This window comes from Neodiprion virginianus, chromosome 5 (assembly GCF_021901495.1).
Source record: "Neodiprion virginianus isolate iyNeoVirg1 chromosome 5, iyNeoVirg1.1, whole genome shotgun sequence".
Taxonomy (NCBI): domain Eukaryota; kingdom Metazoa; phylum Arthropoda; class Insecta; order Hymenoptera; family Diprionidae; genus Neodiprion; species Neodiprion virginianus.
The window spans coordinates 8,463,892-8,485,017 of record NC_060881.1 but is presented as its reverse complement, the minus strand read 5'-3'; the positions used below and the strand labels follow the sequence as shown (position 1 = coordinate 8,485,017).

Sequence of the window (21,126 nt, the reverse complement as noted above, 5' to 3'; positions counted from 1 at the left end):
CGATGGATTGCGTACTAATTGATAATAACTTTTTTTTGTCACCAATCCCACTAATTGAAATTATTTCTAACTGGTTGTTAATTCATATGACGATGACGAGGATAAGATATATATATTTATATATAATATATATGAATAAATATATATATAAACCTGCATACATAAATATATGTATACTTATTTATATACATGTTTAATTTTTAAATATATATATATTTATGTGTTGATAAATTATTAAGTAGCTATAACAATTATGATGTACGTTATATCAAATTAAATATCATAATAGTACTTACCTAAATATCTTTCCACAGTAAAATAGAAAAACAATTGCCTTGGGCAAGTTTTCGTTAGTTTTACAGCTCGATAATGTAATAGCAGTTTTAAGTTTGGACCAATTTAAAAAATGAGTTATGTTAAGACAAAAAAAGAACAAACAAAAATGTTGAAACTCCGATATTTTCTCTTCACCGCCCTTCTAACAGCTGTTATCGGTGTTTTTACCGATTCACTGACATTATTACGAACATTTAAAACGCTCAATTATTTAATTTCAATGCTCAGTTACCTGAATGTAAGTCACCTTTGTGTTAAATTTGAATTAAATCAAAACCGTATTATTTGGTGTTAAAATCGTAACAAAGCTTTCAACAAAGGTTAAACCAGTAAAGAAGTCCAGATCAATATCAATGATGTACCTTAAACCAAATCGCAAACTTTGCTTAACTACAAGTTGCGTTTGATTAGCCTCTTTTAGCGACAACCTACAGATTCTATATTTTTGTGTAAAATGATAAATGATGTATCTATATAAATAATATAGTTATATAAATCTATGCTATGTTATTCGAGAATATAATAATATATGTTGTAAATGAATAAATCAATCTATGTTCAAAAGTTTGTTACTTGTTATTTATTTCCCTGAGAAGATGATTGTGCAACTATGAGTGAACCTTACAGTATAATGTCGTTGTTCAGGACAGTTCAACCATTATGCAATATAATGCAAGAGTTTATTACTTGAGAAAGAAAATGATATTCAAAAAATATATCCTGTGACAATAAGTGAGTCGAATTTTCACCGCACAGCATGTTCAATTGTCGCTCCATATTGTTGAGTGGTATGAACTTGTAAAGTCTGGATTCCAGTAATCTGTAAATTGAAAACAAAAACTACAGAATTTGCAGACGAAAAAGTAATTATAATTATTACCAACAGCTCATGGATTACGAGACAAAGTTATAAGTCGTGAATTAATCCGTACATGCAATATGCCATGCATTAAATTTAAGTAATATTCAAATTCGATGCTTTGCGTACCTGGGTTTTCCTGAAACGCTTGACAGATTAATAATACACAAGTAGTGAGTGCATTTGTTAAATTTTAGTAGTAAAAACGCAATTGTTTGTAACTACCTAGATACCCGATTGATGTAATTACAGGTGACGTGCTAAAATTATGACTGAAGTGCAGACAATTCTGCAGATAATAAATTATATTTGACTGAGAAAGGAATTCGAGTAAATTAGAACGAAAACGAAGCAAGTAGTGTTCAATTGTATTTCACATGCAATCATATCTTACAAGCCAGAAGAAATTATCATTAAATCTTTACCTTTTTGAGTAGAGGTTTTCTCATTGTGTGTAGATCTGTGACGAGAACATTGATTTTTACGCATCTGTAGTTCTTTACCAGTAAGTCCAGTGGCTTTATAATACTAGAAAATAATCGTTGACAGGCAATTAATTCACAGGAATTTCCATTGACACAAGTTACGTGCATTCGTATTTGACTTTCGAATACTGGTGAAATAAATATATGCAGTTATTCGGTATTTCAAAGTAAATGATGATTTACTTCTAAGTTGTACAAATCACTTTCTTTCGTGGACATGAACTTTTACCATGGGGATATTCATACCTCTTGACATTGTAGACAATCCCACCCATTTAGACGCGCTCTTTCAGCCTTTTTGCGTACAGGACTTCTTTTGTAAGCGTATGTGGGACTCGATTTCAGTTTCCTTGGTACTCTGATGGAATTAGAAAAATTCGAGTAAGATAATCAGATGATATTTGTTCGAATTGCAACTTGGAATTCCTAACTACAAATAACTTACACATCAAAATTATTTGCAGCCAATTTCTTCCGTGGTGGTGATTTTTCCGTTAAGGTATTGGAATTGTCTGTCAATATATCGAGTTCCAGTTCACACATTTCTTTGTCACTTGCTGTTGCATTCTTTGCTTTGCTGGGTAGTATCTTTGGAGGCACAAAAGACGAAGTCCTTTTGTTTAAAGATAACTTCATGTTGTCGGCACCTTTACAAAAGACAGTACTCTTTAGTGATGGAACTGGAGTTTCTTCGAACATAGTTTCGTCGTTAGTTTCATGTTCGTATGTAACGGATTGAATCTTCTCCTGAACATCAGGTCTTGTTTCTAAACCAAATTTGCTTATAATCGGTAATTTTTCATTCTCTGACAGTTTAGACTGAAATGCTGAAGAAATATATTGAGTTGAAGCTGATTTCGGTTCGAATACCGTCAAATCCGTATCTGTCTGTTCACCATCATTATGTACGTTTACATCTTCAGACATTTCCAGGTGTTTTGTATTTTTTACTTTCACTTTTTTTGTACATAATCTTTGATGCAGTGATCCAGCAGTGTTATTTTTTTCATAAATTTTTTGTCGTAGTTTTGAAAAGCTTCTTGTTTGCGTTGGGCTCACTTGTATCAGACTATCTTCACAGGAACTACTATTCGGCTCTAAGTAATTTGTACTTGTTACATTATCACATGTTTTATTCGTTTCAACTTCATTTATTTTAGCATCAAAGACGTCATCGCAGATACTTAAGTCTGTGACTTGCTCAATATTGGTGAAGAGCTTGCTTTGCTTCAATTTTTTCTTTGTGCCAGGTATTATATCAGTATTTACATTCTGGATTGTATGGATTCCCAATTTCTTAATTGTTTTCGGTGTACATAACTGTGAGGCTGACGATAACTCTTCAAGATTTGAAGAGATAGCATTTGTTGCATTGGCTTTTGTGCCGGAATGCGAAGGAGTCTTTGGAGAGCACAAATTGTTACGTTTTAAACTTATGTCATTGCTGATATCATTCAATACGATCACAGATTTTTCGCTCTCACTTGGAGAACTAACTACAGGGGATGATATTCGAGATTTTGTTTTTTTCAAACCGAAAATGGGGCTCTTTGATCGTTTAGGGGTGACATTTTCAATATTTTTGAGCACAGGGGATGTAGTACGATTTATAAAACTTTCCTCTAAGCCTTGAGTACAAAAATCTTGTGAAAATATTTGGAAAGGTTGCACGTAGTCTGGTATAGGATTTGATTTTTGTTCTTCATTTATAGCGACAGATAAAGGATCACAGTGAGTTTTTTTCTCTGTTGGTACAGCGAAAGTTTTCTTTTTTGGAACATTGGTGTCCTTTGTGGCTGCTGCATGGCAACTGCATTTACTGTAACATTTCAAATTTGAATGATATGCATGAGATCGTTACAAGCAATAGTGAGATCGTGTGCAGTATTCTGTATGAAAGTATTTGTCTTAAATTTAATCTTCTGACGTAGTTCAGGAATAAACTGTCACAACAAATACATGTAGTCGGATTGCAACGCTACAATATCTTCATTCAAGTGGAACTTAGAATTGTAACTTACGAGTTCCCAACTTGGGGCTCATTTTGAGGTATATGTGAATTTGATGAGCTCTCTTCGGCTTTCTCACTTTTATCCAACAATTCTTTGTAATCATTCCATAGTTCTGTAACAAAAAATAGATGGATTTAATAATTTCATGTAATTGCATTATGGATAAAATCATTAAATATACAGATACATATCATGTTTCGATAATATTCCATAGAACATGCTTTGAGAGTAATCGTTTCAATCCTTTTTCAATGCTACAACAAAGTTTAACTTAGGTGACAGTCCAATGAGAAAATTATGATGTTATATGATTCAATTTTCAAATAAACAAAATCTAGCGTAGAAATAAGCAACAGTTGGTTTCCAACGTTTTTTGTTATTAGTAACTGTTGTATAGTTCAGTTCTTAAAGAGATTGAAGTACATGATCAATCTTGTTCTAGTTTTATTCTATCATAATGAGCACAATAAAATAGTTTTATTTTTAAGCTCCACAATTGTATTGCAATACTGAAAACTTTTTGAATACAATTTTGTTTTTTGCTTTTAAAGAATGTCAATTATATTTACTCAACTCATACTTACTTGGAGGCATGGATCAAAAATATGAAGATTTTATCAAGGCATGTTATAAATTAAAGTTACCTAAAGCTGGACATGACACTGTAAGATCTACTTCTAATAAAATGACATGAATCGATTGACTGTGGAAACAAGTAACAGATTCTTATTGCAAAATAGACATGAGGACTGACACTACATAACTCGTTGTTGAATAAAGCATCGGTTGAACTGGTATTACGATTTCAACCTAAAAATTGTTTTCGTTCTAAATTAATACATCTTTGAATATAAATCATCGCAATAATTGATTACAAATAACATACAGGTTCAATCTCAATGGTCCAAGTAAAGACGGTAGAATTTGAACAATGTAGATATTAGGCACAATAACTGCAGGTGAGTCACGTAGGTAAGATTAGGATAAGTTCAGGGTTCGTACACTTTTTAGAATCTGAAATTCTCCGACTTTTACAGGTATCCCAGCTAGAAAATAGAATTTTTTCAGTAACCTTTCACGCAATATGCCACTGATTAATGACAATTTTTTACATATCAATACTAATACCTTGAATATTACCTAGTAACTAACTTATTACTGTCTGACTATTAATTTACAAACAACAGCTTACAATGTTTGGTAAAAAAAAAAAAACCAAAGGTTTGATATTAAGTAATATGTATGTATAGAATGTATGAAGCAGTGCGACGAAACAAAATTTTAAGTGCAATTTTCTTTTCCTTGACCTCGACAGTACTTTGTATAAGAACGAGTTTATTTCTTCGACACCCTCAAAATTCAAGTCTTATTTTTGCATTCCCCTAACTTTTCCATGTTATAAGAAATTTCCCAAGATTTTTCGGTTTTCCCTGTGAGCACGAACCCTGAAGTTTGACCTTTGTTATTCTTTCTCTGGAGTTTTAATGAATTATCATATTTCGTAGCTATTTGAAACAAAACTACAATACAACGTGTAGTACAAACCATGCTGCCAATATATGTCTGCTTCAAAGAGTCAAGAGTACGAGACTATGTAACTTCATTAAGATCCAGGACTTTTTTGTGTGACTCATATGCAGACACGCTATTAATAGTAATATCTCGACTTATTAGGGACATAATTGTATAAATATAATCACTCATAAGTAAACTGAATCATTGAACAGAAGTCCGTGAATGCATATCTTTATAAACAAAAAAATGTCGAAAATACTTACTTTGAAACTGTTGGAAAGCGTTGTTCAAAGTTCGGGTAAAAGCTTCAACACGTTGTTCTCTCGTTTCACTGTTCGTATGGTTATTGTTTTGGAACAAAAGAGTCATCATCACTGTTGTGTTTACGATCGAAGTAGAGTTGGGTTAGGTTACTTCTTGGAGTCGCTCTTAAATCTCGTAAATTTTCTACGCCTTGCGAAACGAAACTTGAGGCAATTTTCTTTTATTAAATACAACGTATTTAGCGATAAATTACCAGCTAGTCGAATTAAATCATCATCACATTATTCACAAAAAAAATATCGGGCAGAAAATGAGAAGAATCCTTCACAGGTTTCGGTTATTCGACCGATACCTAACCTGATCGCCGTCAACGTTAATTATTGCGCTCACAACTCTCCTCTGTTTTCACTAATTCACAGCGAAATAAATTTTCGATCTTCGTGTTTTGTTTTCTCGTTGGATGTTATGAACATTGAGCATCGATTTGAGACTGTGTTTTGTTTTACCGTTGGATATCATGGACATTACGCATCGATTTGCGACTGTCGATTGTTTGGTCACAAGTGTCACAATCGTGGATGCGAAACAATGCCACACAAGCTTCGATGGTTCATGTAGTTGCCAACGTGACGCAAAATCACGTTTTCGATTCTCTCGTACCACGTTTGGAGTGTAATTTCGTAGTGTATCCATTTCTTCTAACCTCATTTCGCTGATATATTCCGTAATCGACCGCTTCAGTCTGAAAAATAATATTTCAAGTAATTAGCGTTTAAAGCATAAACAAAACTAAATCGAAATGTAGATCTAAACAATTCCGAATCCGGTTCATTGATGTTTCAAGTTTTCACCAGCCATACACAGTATATCTGTGTTGCTATCACGATATACATAATGCGCTACAATAAGGCGACCTCTCATGAAAAGTACCCTAATAAACAATTGTTTCACCAATTCTCGAGGTCTCTCGTCACTTTATTTATATTTTATACCCTTAGACATATTTACATTTCACCCCTAATTATTTTTCACAGAAGTCGGGTAAGTGGTTTATATTTTGTATACAAGATCTTATTTATGAAAAAATGAAAAAAAAAAAAAATTAAAAATTCATAATTACACGATTCGTCTTCTCTGGAAAATTATTATTATTATCATTATGCACGTATCTAAATTATTTAAGCTCTTCTATTGCAATTAACCAATCGGCGGGGTACATACCTATGTACATTAAATACATAGGTATATATTTTATATATTATGTTTTTTAGTTCCTTATTCGGTACGTTAATACTATAAATGGGAGCGAATCAAATAAAATAATTGGTGAACGGTTTTTATATTGTACAACGTCAGCACATTAACAAGCTGAGTATGGACAAAAGTAAAAAAAAGAAATAGATTGGTTTTTTCGAACAATGAATTAGGCTGACTATACATCAAATATATGAATATACGATTTTCAATGTTATTATTCATTATGTCAGGATTTTTAATAACAAAGCTATAATTAGAGTCAACGCTGATAGGCTAGAATTTAAAATACAACTTTTGTACTTTTTATTGTCAATGTGACAATCAAGCCAAGGTCTTCAAACACGTAGTCAAGTAGAATATTGATAGTGCAAAAACTGAAAAACTATAAAAAAATTAACCTGCCATTAAGCTGCATAGAATAATGCAATAAGCAATCAAGGTTGTCATTTCTTAACCAAAAACATCCATTATATTCCAGTATGAAGAAAATCACAGTTCCTCTTCGACATTCAATTATGTATATACTATAAAAACTGTTAACTTTGAAGTGAAGTTCACAATTTTAGAGAAACAACATAAGTAGTATCTTCCAACGTTTAGATATGGAAATTATTTTTAGAGCTTAAAAATGTCTGATGCATAAATTATACACGCGTTCATACTGCGATTAAAAAGGTATTCAAATTTGTTTTTTGATCGAATCCTAAACAGAATAGCTACAGATTAGGCTAAATCTTTATATGTACAGTTTACTGAGAACCATATGTAGTTTGGGCCGAAGTTGAGGGGTGGTTTAGGGTCTGCAACGGGCCCATGATCGCTTTACCTGGGGGTCGGGTTGTGGCAGGGGAAGGATTGTAGGTTTCCAAACCATAGCGTGACATTAGAGCGGACAATGCGCTGCGTACACCAGCTGTGGCTAATTGAGACCACCTGACCGTGCTGACCGCATCGTCGCCTGCGTAGACAGCATGAGCATCGAACCCACTCTTTTGTCCTACACTTGTTTCTGAAATTAAAAACCATTGCCAGAAACAGGATATTTCGTACAACCGGCCAAAAGTATTGCTCACCTGTTGGCAGTGGGTTGAATACCGGTAGGTGCGATTCTAATCTACCAGTTGCTCTTGTACTCGCCGCAAGACGTAGCTCAGAGTGCAGGTCACCCACTAATTGAGCAGCTTTTTGATCACCCTGTGAAATAAGTTTGGTAATGTTATCATCGATAGATATTTCGAAAAGTGTAATCGAAAATTTAAACTGAAATGGTTCCCAGCTTAAACGCTCACATGGTTTTATTGTTAAAAAATAACTCACGTCGTTATCTGAGCGAAGCGACATTAGATCGTCGACACGTATTGGCCTGCCATGAGCCAAAGCACTAGCAAGGCAATTTAATTTTCGTGCCAGACTGTCCTCAGTGTTTTGGTCCAAATAATGGGAGCTGGCGTCTCCTTGCTTTTGATTGCCCCGTGATTTGACAGGCAATGGACTGCTGTAGTAGTACGACGATGGGGAGACTAAAAATGGAGCACTCCGATTAAACAAACTTTCACCTCCAAACGGAGGTTCAGCACCGATACGATTTCCATGGGAATTATATCCTGCCTCCATCTTTAACCTTTTGGATGACCTGAAACAGTAGAAACATTGTATGAAGATTGGAAATTCTTTGATACTGCGAAATGAGTGTAAAAAATTTACAAAGTGACAAAGTAAAAGCATGATAAATCTGTCTACAATGTGATACAGCAATTTTTTTAACTAATCGATCAAAGTAATTCTCACGTAATGATTGGGTTTCTGTGAGTAAGTTTGTCGATTTTTAAGTGATAAATAAACGTAGTGGCACAAAATGCAGATGGAATGACGTGTACACATTACATATAGACTTAGAGTGGCATGAACATCATTAAAGTAAGCTGTAATTTACAGGAAAATATATACACTGCAAATACTGTTTGAAGTGGGCCATTTTTATCATCGGTTAACACGAGGCACAACGTGACCAGGAGTATTTTGATCAGCCGACTTCCAGAGGTACCACAGTATATATTTCCTCGTTGAAGATTATCTCTTTATTCTATGATGGATATTGTAAAACACCAATTATTCAATATACAATTCGTTGGCAATGAACAAAAAGAGAAACGATACAAAATCTCTGGATCTATAGTGAATGAGATCAACCATTGCTTGGGTTTTGTATTATTTTTTTAACCAATATAAATGTAGTTCAGATTAGAAGTTCAGTTCAATTTTCAAAGACTCGTTTGACCTTATAAGAAGGGAGCAAGATTATCAAGAAAAATATGTTCCTCAAAGAATTACAGCTGATTTTCAAGATGTATAAAGAATCCCTTGTCGTAAGTTTACATGTACAATAGTATGAAATATAAAAATTACGATTAGTAAATTGGTAAGATGCAAAGATGTATGTAATGATATAACGATATAAAAATTAGTGTGTTAATGACTTTTTGGTTGGTGCTGTTTTTTTTTTTTTTTTTACATAGATTGATAAATTTAACAAAATGTACACCACACGTTTTCACGCTCGTGCCTTTCATCCCTGTTATACGAAAATAGTTTATCAACGACATTGATGAGGTAGATTTGTTTAGTCAATGACATAAAATTTGAAATCCTGATCATACACTCAAACGTAATGAAAATTCCATCAAGTACCCATCCTATATTGGACGAGTGTCAACGGTCTTTGTCACAGTTGCTTTGTACGAACATTGATAAGCGATCGAACAACACATGCAATTATACGATACAGAGAATTAATTAGGAGGTGACAGAGTGAAACTATAATAAAAAATTGCATCAAAATGATGGAAGTTGTTACGCATACACTGACAACAAGGTTGTACTAAGATTGTAGCTGATAAAATATTGCTGCTTTTTTTCACTACCTGATATCCGTACAGTATGTACAATAAAATATTGAAAAACAGGTTTAAAGATTGTTACCGTGGAGTAATGTTTGTGCTACGTTTTTAAATGTTAAACATAACTCGATTATTTCGATTGTTTTTAAACCCTAACTGATTTATTGACCATTGGTTAATATTAGTCAAAGCAAATATCGCTCCAGTTATGTAGTACAATATTTTTCTCATTATTATGAAATTAGGTACATCTTTCAACCTAAATATATATTATGTACACAACATGAATGCCGAACGATTCACAAGGGAAAGGCTTTTTTTCTGTCTGTGTTGATTAATATTAGTAGGAATACAAGCACATTTATTGTTATGAATTGTACAATTTTTTAGCCATGGATTTTGAAACCAAAAATGGAGACACCCTTTGTATGAATTGATAGATATGCATATGTGATAAGTGTATAACGTTCAATTACCTATTCACACATCTACTAGCGCTATAAATTTTTTCCCCTTTTATCATTCAGCCACAATATTATTACTGCCTGAAACATAATTTTCAATTTAATTAGATAATTTCAGTCTTTCCTTTCTCCTTATATTAAATACATAATAATGCGATGAATTTACAGGACAAAGTATAGTCACCTTCCTGCCCATATTGCATCAAAAATTTTTCATCATTACTAAATATCAGGTAAATATTTGATGTATATTCAGTTTATTTACATTCGTGTCCAGTGAATATCACTTTGCGTTCGTTATTCAGTACAAAATATGACTCTTCAAAAGCAGTGACTAACTGGAATAGATCTTATCACTGAAGAGATTAAACTATTTTCTTTCTATACTAGGTATTTCTCAGCCCAGTTTGCGACTTTTGTTGAAGCAATACTCTATACACGAGACAATAAGAATACTTTTTAATATCCAAAGCTAATCAGTGTAATAGTTGAGAAAATTAATATTGATATTTATTCACTGGGAAATCTTGCTGTTGTGAAGAATATTATTACGCTAGTTTAGAGATGCTAAATTCGTTCTGGGAAGCAGTAATCTCGGGTCTGTGTACAGTTTAAATGGCTTTGAAATACAAACTTCAATCACAATTCGATAAAACTATAACATCGATATCATATTACTTGTCCGCTAAGTGTAAAAAATCATGAAGTGTAAGATACTATATATTTAAAAAATGGACAAGATTAGAAAAGTAATATAACGAATTCATATAAAAAAAAAAAAAAAAAAAAAAAAAAAAAAACTAAAATGTAGTCGCCAAGAATAATTGTATTCAATTTTTATTAACCAATTTTGATCAAAATTCCTTTCAAATTCATGCCAATACAAGAAGTAAATAAAAGAAAAAAGGAAATACAGAAAGTTTTTTTCAATGCAGCATACTTAGCAGCCTTGCTGATTAGTTATAAGAAAATAGTTAAGTAGGAAGTAGTGATTTTGGTCTGAATTCTCCAATGCAAGGTATTAAATTGCCATTGAAAGTTCAACATAGGATACTATTTGTTGCAGTTCGTTTTTTTTCTCTTTATTGTTTAAGAAACTATAGGCATATAATATTGAAAACTTATAATGTACACAATTATGTTATAAATATACTTCCCATATCCTTTTCGTCCAGTGCTTCAACAATACATATGGATGTAACATAATAAAACATCTAATTTCAACCGAAAAATCATTCCGTCCTTATTTTATAAGGATTTGAATTGATAAGATAAGGCATAAAATTATATTCGCATGTAAAAGCGATTGATGGGAAACAAAATTATTCGACATGTTTGTATAGTAGCATTGTATGTGATATACTTTGAAGCGCAAAAGAGAAAGAGAAACAATGACAAACCAAATATTTTATATAGCGAAATAAAAATTCAATTCCATTATTTGTTAGTCATATTAAACTATTCGTAAAATCATTTATAGAGAATTGATTGCTACGTGAAAATATTAACTAAACTCGAACAGACTTATTAATTGTGGCGTAAATAAAGTTCAGTTAAGCAGTAATATTATCTGTAAATTCATCATGTGATGTTTTTTCAATTATATTTGTACAAAACAAATTTAAGAAATATAAGATACCGTTAGCACATGTGACTAAAAGAATGAAAACATTATATTATCTTCTGTGTTACGGCTCTAAAAATAATCTGAACTCAAGTTTTGTATAGTATACAAGATGATTCGGATAGGTTTTTTCTTCTTTTTTTTTTCTTTTTTCTTTCAAGTGTATCTTTTCATAGTTAGTGAAAGTATTTAATAAAAAGGTAAGATCGCAAAAGGGGCATTGTAGGAGAATTACAATTTTAAAGTATGGATAGATCATGAACACAGAACAATGCATATTTATAATTAGAGTGTCAATTAGTTTAGATATCATCAGTAGAAATTTTGATGCGGACATGGCAGAAGGTGTGACGTATACTTAGTCCTTGTTTTTGCATTTCAATTGGAGGTATATGATGGTTTGTGGTATTGGTAAATATTGAATTTTCATCGCCAAGTAATTTATTGAAATGTCTTTTGAATGCTTTTGACTGAAAAATTCCTGTTCTTTGTTTCAATAAGATACTTATCCTTAAAAAAAAAAAAAAAAAAGAAAAAAAACTGTTTTAGTAAAATAATATAATACTAGTACAGGCTAGAACAATTTAAATGATAAAATGTTTTAATAACATTATAAATTGATCAATTATCGACAAATCTGTTAAGACAGACGCCCATTGGCACCCAACAAGTATGTTACAGTGGTTTTTCATTATTTTATAATCATTAGTAAGATACAATTTGTAAGAAATTGAACTAGGTATATTTCATTTCATCTTTTGTATGAATGGAAAAAATAATAAAATGCTGTTTGAATTCCAACGAAAGTATATATAGGTATATATACGTAGAAAAAAGGCTACATTTGTTTTTACCATTCAGACAAGGAATATGTTCATATGACATTTCCCCAATAGTACAATGTAATAAAGTGGCACACAGCTTACCCATGGAAAAATAGAAGAAATAAAATAAATAAAAAGAAAAAAAAAAAAAAAAAAATGTCAAGAATTTTCAATAAAAATACACCTATTTAATGGAAAGTTATCCCTTGAATATGCTGTGCACTAACAATAAAATTAGTCATCCTTGGGAGGTTGCTATCCTTGGACAGAATTCATGGCCACTTCTTGACTCTCCATTTTCTTTCACAAGTCCAGCACCATTAACTTCTGCTTGCGATAGTTGTGACCCATTTGTTGTATATACACTACAGGAATATCTTACGAACTACCGTCTGTCTCCAAGTCTAAATTACCACATTATCATTTATTTTATATTATTTGTTACATCCTAATAATATGTGGATTTGAAAAGGATTTGTTTTTTTAAATCTTCTTTTTACGTGAAGTTCATCAGTATGTATCAGAATAAATCAATTTACTATACAGCAATTTATCATATATTTACAACTAAATTTTTTGCGTATCTCCATCTGATCGTGTCACAAGATTATAGGTTTATAATTTGCTATTTTTCGTGTATCTATCAAGTCAGTGATATTCACAACTACCTTCTATAAGCATTTCATAGTTCATCCGTTCATTTATTATCGTTACTAAATTTCACATTGTTCATGCAGTTCAGTAAAATTTTTTGATCACCATTAACGAAGTACGCAAATTGCTGTTCTACGCGCATGCCTACAAAAAGAAGTGATCAAGCTATATTTTTAATCTGATAATTAAGATTCGTACATCACAGTTCAATTTGCAGGATGCGCAGTTACATCTTGTTATAATGGTCAACTGTTACAGTTTCAAATTAACCACGAAAATGCTGTTAATAACTATGCGAATTTTTATGTGGGTGAGAATAAGGTATTGTTTCATTTCACTTCAGCGTGATTGTAATCAAGAAGGCACTATCATATAATTACAGTCCTTTGGTTATTAATAAAGTGACGAACAAGAACATTGGTAAAAAAAAAAAAATAATCTTTTTCCTTTTATAAAAAAATTTACAATTTATTCGCCTTTATCTTTCTAACAATAGGTCGGTCAATTGCATGCAAATAGCAATGCGTTTTACGAATTATTAGTTAGAAGTTTTGGTCTTCTCGCTTTTTCTTTATTTATTTATTGATATTTCCACCTCATTCGTCAAATTTGAAATTTGTTCCCTAATGAATAACCAATTAAAAAATTGTGAAAATAGGAAAAAACGGAGATAATAATAAATGCCAAGCACACTACCCTGGTATGACACTTGACTACCTACGCACGTAGACTATCAGGTTTTGAAATCCTCAGGATATATTGTGGATCGCGCACGTCTGGCTACTACTACTCACCCCCCGACATCCGACAAGTCCTCAACAGCCTTGTGGGGGCCACCTTTGTTAGGGAGAGGGAGGAGCGGGATCTTCCCTCCGGAAACTTCCTGCTGTTCTCGTAACTGACGTCTGCGTTTCTTACTCCAAAGCTCGTGACAGTCTTGCCATGTCGGGAGTTGGGGTGCTGGCATCCTGATACATTGTAAAAATTGATGTAGCAATGATGGATGATGACTGAAGATTGATAGCGCGAAACAACAATATTATCAACAGTGCAGATATAATGTATGCGCGAAAAGTAAGTTTGATGTAAAAAAAAACACATTTCTTAATATCCGTAACTCTTTGATTTCTTGAAACCTCTTCGAGTTTCAATTTCTTACATTTAATTGGTCGTGAATGTGTTTCAAAGAAAAAAAAATATCGAATTAACAAATAAATAAATAAAACATTCTGTACGTAAATGCAAAACATACTGTTCTGGTTGGATATTTTTCAGCCAAGCACTTTTCAGAGCATCAGCAGCTGTGATCCGTTTGTCCGGATCTAGTTCCAGCATTTTATCTAGAAGATCCAGAGCCGATGCAGGCATGAAGGAGAAGTCCTCTCTCAGACGTCGTCTGTGCGACTTTTTGGGCTTTAGCATATGCCATAAAGGCAATTTTATCACAGATGGCCAAACGGCTGGTGTCGGTGTACCGCAAACTCGCGAGATCATTTCCAGCTGCATCATCTCCACATTCGCCTGTTTTCGAACAATTACTTGCTTGACTGATGGGATATTCAAACAGTCGATATAAAATTGCCCCATAGTTCTGCTGCGCAACGATTGTCCCAATATATCAAAAAGTTGTGCATACTTACGTTCTTAAAAAAATTCTTCAATTGTTTGAATATAAGTTCACTGTTATGAGGTAATGTTTGCACATAAATTTGGAAATCAGTCAACTAGTCATTCATCACATATTATACATGCAAATTAAAACATCTAAAGCGAGGCACTCTATGTATAGTATAATACCTGGAAAAGAGGCTTCTTGGAAAACAGTTCACCAAGTATGCAACCGCAGCTCCATACATCAATGGCTGGTCCGTAACGTTCTTCTCCAAGTAGTAATTCAGGTGGTCGATACCACAAAGTAATGACCTTATTGGTGTAAGGTCTCTGCCTGTCTTCCGCATTGTACAATCTAGCAAGACCGAAGTCAGCCAGTTTTACTTCACCTCTGAAAATAACGGGTGAACAGAAGTGTGTGTTAAAATGGAACGGCAAACAGACGTATTTCCACTTTACTTTTTACATACTTGTTATTCATCAATATATTTGAACACTTGATGTCTCGATGTAAGAAATTTTTGCTGTGGCAGTAGTTCAAACCATCCAATAACTGCTTCATGATACTGGCATTGTTCATTTCGTTAAAGTCTACCATTCCGGATTCCAGTAATCCCATTAGGTCATGGTCCATGTACTCGAAAACGAGATAAAATGAACCCTTGTCCTGTAAAGGTATTCAATCCAGAATTAAACAAATATACCATCCAACGAGCAGTGACTGTTGAATTGAATTGGACTGAGAAGTGATCTAATAATTAGTATACTTTTCATTTAGTTTTTGTTACCTACCTTTCGGAAATCTAGAGCATCTTGCTTGTCGGTAACGATTTCTCTCAGGTTGACAATATTTTTATGGTTTAATTGTCGCAGGATTTTAATTTCCCGAACTGCCGTTATCGGAAATCCTTCTTTCTCATTTTCCAAACGTACTTTCTTTAGGGCAACAAGAACAGCAGCTCTTTTGTCTTGAGCTTTATAGACCTGCCCATAAGTACCTTCGCCAATCTGTGCTATAACTTCGAACACATCGACGCATCGTTCACCCCAATCTTTGCCACCAGAAGCTGACATTGGCATATGACAATTGCGAGAGCCTCGTCTCTTCAATATTTTCGGCCTCTTCAGTTTTGGCTTGGGGGTTATCCGATCAAGTTTTCCTCGCGGTGGCGTAGCATTCGGATCTTCCTCTCCACTCAAGTCTTCTGATCCAGGAACAACTACGAAGTACATCTAAATTATGTACTAAGTACACAGAGTCAATTCTTATTACAAATGTGGGAACTAAGTCAAATATATGTTACACAATACAAGCATTGAACTTTACTGCTTGGATAATTAATAAAATCGAACAAGAAATTCCCATCTCGAAATATGCTTACCAGGTGGCATTGGTAGATCTTTGATGCTCTTTTTTGTGGGAGGTTTCGGTGTGGTTGATAAGAATTTATTCTGCCCCTTGGTAGGTGGACTGGGTGAGCGGCTTGGCGGAGAGTCTATGCTCTCTAAATCATTCTGATTGATTCCTGGTGGCAGCGGTAACTTTGACAATTTCGTAGTTTTAAATGCAACTATGGGAGGTTTCGGTGGATCGATAGATTTGAGAGGAACTAAATTATTGGGTGTGTTGAATTTAGAAATGGCAGTGTTAGGAGCAGGAACTGGAATTGGAGGAGGAGGAATAGAAAGATTGGGAAGTAGAACTTGTCCTGGAACGGAACCAGGTAACAAAACAGGTACTTGCGATGGACCTGCGATTCCGTTAGGATCAGATTGTGAAATGTTTGCCAAGTTAGGGACTGGGGAGGGAAAAATTGTGCCACCATTGCCAGCAACAGCCATTGGAAAATTGTTTGTAGTGTTTGGTACGGGAGAATTATATACAGTTGACGGTGGTATTGGGGTAAGATTTGCTACCGGTGTCGACGGAGTTGTAGCCAGTGACGCAGGTATAGGTGGGGTTTTGCTTGCCATTGAATTGCTATCTTCGGTCATTCCAAGGGAAGATGTCACAATATTAGGAAAAGGTATGTCTACAATGTCAATATCAGCACCGTCTTCGGTGACTGAGACAAGATTAGCATGTGCCCTGCTGTCGGAAGATAATTCCTTTATTTCGTTGGATATTTTATGCTCTGACGAAGTGTTGCTCGCTTCTTTGTCATCTGATCCTTCTATGATTTGCACTTCGTCTTGACTGATTGCCTTCTCTTTGGCTTCTTGAAGTTTCTTTAAGGCGAGTTCCCTCATATTTCTGTCCTTAACAAGTTCAGCAAAGAGACTCGTCTCGCTAATCTTTGCCCGACCTCTGAGATTTCTGGCAGCTATACTTGTCGGACTACGAGTTCTGGTTCTATGCGGAGGTGGAGATGGTATCCTGGATGGTCTTGGGCTCTTGGATTTGTGTTTCCTAGCTGGTTTATGCATCTTACTTGGAGAGCGGGATTTTTTGGGCGAGCGACTTCTTCTCCTGGATCTGGATCTGGATCGCGACGGCATTTTCCTCCATCTCCCAGGACTTCGTGATCGTGAACGAGAAACTGGATTCTGCAATCTGCAAAATAAAGTGGAAACCGATGATTAACAAAAATACAATATCATAGCAATTTCAGAGCATCAAGCAGCTGGATCCTGAGAATTTCGAGTTCAGTTGCTGGACACTCCTGGAGACTATTACATTGCCATTTGAACCAAAACGTGAAAACAAACCTGCTGCTACCCACAGGACTCCTAGTTCCACGCGACTTTCTCTTATCTCGCCTGTCTTGATCGTGATGTCTGTGCCTTCTGTCTGAGTCGTCTCTTCTTCTTCGCTTACTTGGTGTAGGACTAGGTAGCGGCTCTCCCCTCCGTCTGTGAGACACAGGACTGGGGCTGAATTCCCTTCGCCGAATTTGAGTGGGACTAGGACTATGCCTCATTCTGTGGCTCACAGGACTGGGACTAAAGTCTCTTCTCCTAGGCGGACTGTGGTCCCTTCTCCTTGACGCTGGGCTAGGGCTGTGAGGATGGCCTTGTCTGCGTCCTCCCCCGTGTCCGGAATTGGGGCTAATACTGCCACGTCGAGCATGCATACTTGGACTATGTTTTCGTCTGTCTGGGCTATGCTTCTGTGATATATGACTGCTCCTATTTCCTTCCGGCGTTATGTTTCTCGGAGGTAGTAGAGGTGTGTGAGGGGACTCCGTATGCCTTATAAGCCCTACGGAAGAGGGTGAAGTTAGATCTCTGGCCTCTCCAGGCGGAGATTCCAATTCCATGTCACTGAGAGATCTCTGCCCTTGAGGTGTAGCTGGCGATATAGGAGATGTACTATCCTTCAGAGGTAATGGCGGACAATCTTGCCACCGATGCATCTGTTTATCATGGTCAGGGGTAATGGTTATTTCTTGAGGCATTTGGGGACTAGGACTGTGCGACTGTCGCTTGGACCTCTTCTTCTTCTTTTTACTAGAGCTGGAGGATGGGCTAACGCTTCTCTTCTTCTTTTTTTCTCGTTTGTGTTTCTTCTCCTTCTTTCTAGGGTAGTGACGCGTCTCTTCTTCATATTCCTCGGGCATCGGTGATCTAACTCGCTGGAGCTCGTCGTTGGGTGACAAATATCTGTTTGCGTGCCCACCTCCGGCTGGAGGTGAAGGGGATATGCTGATGGGGGAAGCGCCGAGATTTTGCCTCGGACTGCCACCGTAGTATCGTCTTTGATGATGGGATTCCTGCAGATCCCCATCAGTGAAACTATTACCTCTGCTATCTTCAGACTGTATTTCTCCAGCCTCAGGTTCCGAAAGATCTTCGCTGCTCACATCGGAGTACTCAACCAGCGGCTTTATTACAGATGACGCTACAGTCGGAACACTGTCTATTGATTTGTCACGAGATCTTTTCTTCTTCTTTTTTCCTGAACTTTTACTCTTTCCATGTCGCCTGTGTCTCTTGTCTATATTTTCAAAATTGTGACGATTTATATCACTTCCAATACTGTCCCTCCTTCTCGATGATCTAAATCGTCCATTACGTTCTGCACGCTCCACGTCACGGCTGCTGGGCATGTCACCTACTGAAACAGATAGTGTAAAAGTGTTTATTATATTAAGTAACATTGGACAGCCAAGAAAGCATAATAATCGATGCAGATAAGAAGCTTCATAACTCAAAGGATCATTTTTCCTGATAATTTATTCAAGAGAATTAGGTCTATCTGACTAGCTGCAGATAAAAGAAAGGATAAACTAATAAAGAACATTTGTTAAAAGGAAACAAACATATTTGGTTGTAAATTTTTTTATACTAAGCACCAGGTGACTCTAAGTACATATGATTGCTAATTAAATTGATATAGATCAGTGGTAAAATTAGGGCTTTTCAAGTATGGTTACAATAGAAAATATTTAGATACTTGAGAACGTTGAAGCTAGTAAAAGATGCTCTTATATAAAAGATGGGCACAGAAGTTTTTCAATGGACTCATTTCATGTAAAACTAAAATAATTGGGAAACGGGAAGGTGCTAAGGTTACATAATTATGAGGTTGAAGTTTGTTATGTTTATGTAATGATGCACTTTCAGCAAAACTCATTACTTTGCAACTTTCAGATTGTTCTAAATTCAGTGAACAGTAATATAGCATGAACACTTATATTTTGTCAACTCTACTGATTCAAACTTATTCTAAAGTTGCAAAATAGTGATTTTTCTTTCGTTTCGTTATGTTAACGTTACTAACTTAAACATTAAGCATCGTTCTGTAAATGTTTATTAGAATATAAGATTAGGTTGATCGTACAGATGATTAGGTAAAAAATAAATTGCAATTAATATTAGGTACAAGGTATTTTCAATTATTCTTTTCGCAGCGTAGCAAAATTTTATGCAGCGTTGACTACATTCAAAGCAAACAGCATTCCACTCGCAATAAATAGTTGATATCAGAATCATTACAAGTTTAACCGTTTAACACGATAGATTTTAGTTTTGCATTGAAAATCAAGGTAGCGTGGAAATTGGTTATGATAAAATTCACATTGTCATAGAATTAAAAACCTGATTCACTTTGATTTTCATGCAGTTGTTACTTTAACATATCGCTAGATTCTTTACTGTAATACATGTGACGAAGCATAGCAAGAAGTTTTTGCAAAGCGCAGCGAATAGCGGTATTATAAAATTTGAACAAATGTATACTGACGTTTAATTAATTTACCTGCATCTATCTCCGAGTAATAATAGTACGTCTGATTTTTCGTAAAATAGGGAAACAATGTGAACAAAAACAATATCACATTTTCAACGAACTCGTTCGGGCCCCGGTTGTTGGTACTGTTAGGCGTAGTGGTAGTCGTATATTCGTAGACAGGGAGAAACACACATGCACACAATTGTTGGCTAAATAGGAGCACTGAGAACGTTGATTCCGATTCAAGTGTCGAAGAAACGGGTACGCAATGATGAGCAATGACGGTGGTGGAGACGTGTCGGGAAATGTATTTGTAACAACATTTGGTCAAAGCTAACTGGTCAGACTAATAAGCAGCTTCAATTTTTCGACTAGACTATCGAAGCCGCCATTGCTGACGACTGTCTTGCAATGGGAGTTGCCCTGTTTTTGGAGCGAGTGGAACGAAATTTTGGTATTTAGGAGGTCCGAATAATATCGGTATAATATTTGGTACTCACATGCAAAGTTTGTCGAGAGATGTGGATCCGAGCAACACAATCCTTCGCATCGGGGTAATCCAACGTAGCGATGAATACGATGGTTACGTTTGTGGCTTCGTGAAGTAGACTTTTCTTTATCTCATATTTATTGAATATAATCGTGAAATTTTCGGCGAAATTAATGTCTACAACGACAAGAAATCAATCAATCAATCATATTTTTGATAGTTTGATAGCCGATGCATCATATATCATCTATTTTTTTTGGATTTTATTTGGCTTTCTCATAAAGATATCTCGGGAAAGTAGAAGCCATTTACCATTTGCACGTCATTGATATCCGACGTAACAGGCAAACGGTGCTGCCACCAATCCTCCTTTCGACATGTTGTGCGCTGTTGATAGGAACTTCCCTGCTTTACCAATTTCGCTAAATCGAAATATTTTTTATTTATCAAATGACTATTATAACCATACATATTTTTATCATCAAATATGTGAAAATGAATTCAAAAAATTACAAGAATAAAGGACCGCACAAAAATTGTCAACACGCTCGTTAAGTATTAGTAAAATGCAATATGGTGGCGTGTTTTTTTTTTTTCAACTTTAGAATTCACTCACCAGGTGCAATGCAAAATCAGCGTAAGCTTTCTTATTTAATAAAAT

At 34.9% G+C, this 21,126-nt stretch overlaps 2 protein-coding genes across 10 annotated transcripts; both read right to left on the bottom strand.

Annotated features, from left to right (window-relative positions):
* Positions 1 to 38: 38 nt before the first annotated feature.
* LOC124305963 (uncharacterized) lies at positions 39 to 5,603 on the bottom strand. 3 transcript variants are annotated; one of them, XM_046766035.1, is made up of 7 exons: positions 5,471 to 5,603; positions 3,702 to 3,804; positions 2,126 to 3,499; positions 1,927 to 2,038; positions 1,621 to 1,723; positions 1,325 to 1,342; positions 39 to 1,156 (listed from the first exon to the last, which is right to left on the bottom strand). In XM_046766035.1, exons 1-7 carry the CDS (start codon positions 5,577 to 5,579, stop codon positions 1,098 to 1,100), a joined length of 1,878 nt encoding a protein of 625 aa, XP_046621991.1. In that variant the 5' UTR covers positions 5,580 to 5,603; the 3' UTR covers positions 39 to 1,097. The 3 variants fall into 3 exon arrangements, with proteins under 3 accessions (XP_046621991.1, XP_046621990.1, XP_046621992.1); XM_046766034.1 differs by having other exon boundaries at positions 1,325 to 1,334; XM_046766036.1 differs by lacking the exon at positions 1,325 to 1,342.
* Positions 5,604 to 5,675: 72 nt separating this feature from the next.
* On the bottom strand, positions 5,676 to 20,783 carry LOC124305958 (cyclin-dependent kinase 12). 7 transcript variants are annotated; one of them, XM_046766022.1, is made up of 12 exons: positions 20,476 to 20,783; positions 17,512 to 18,859; positions 16,185 to 17,356; positions 15,595 to 16,022; positions 15,273 to 15,469; positions 14,989 to 15,193; positions 14,444 to 14,712; positions 13,986 to 14,159; positions 8,046 to 8,361; positions 7,802 to 7,922; positions 7,555 to 7,737; positions 5,676 to 6,213 (listed from the first exon to the last, which is right to left on the bottom strand). In XM_046766022.1, the coding sequence occupies exons 2-12, from the start codon at positions 18,849 to 18,851 to the stop codon at positions 6,209 to 6,211; spliced, it is 4,410 nt and encodes a 1,469-aa protein (XP_046621978.1). In that variant the 5' UTR covers positions 18,852 to 18,859; positions 20,476 to 20,783; the 3' UTR covers positions 5,676 to 6,208. The 7 variants fall into 7 exon arrangements, 6 of the variants coding, with proteins under 6 accessions (XP_046621978.1, XP_046621973.1, XP_046621975.1 ...); XM_046766017.1 differs by lacking the exon at positions 5,676 to 6,213 and having other exon boundaries at positions 6,434 to 7,737; XM_046766019.1 differs by lacking the exon at positions 5,676 to 6,213 and having other exon boundaries at positions 6,434 to 7,737; positions 17,512 to 18,856.
* Between the last annotated feature and the right edge of the window lie 343 nt (positions 20,784 to 21,126).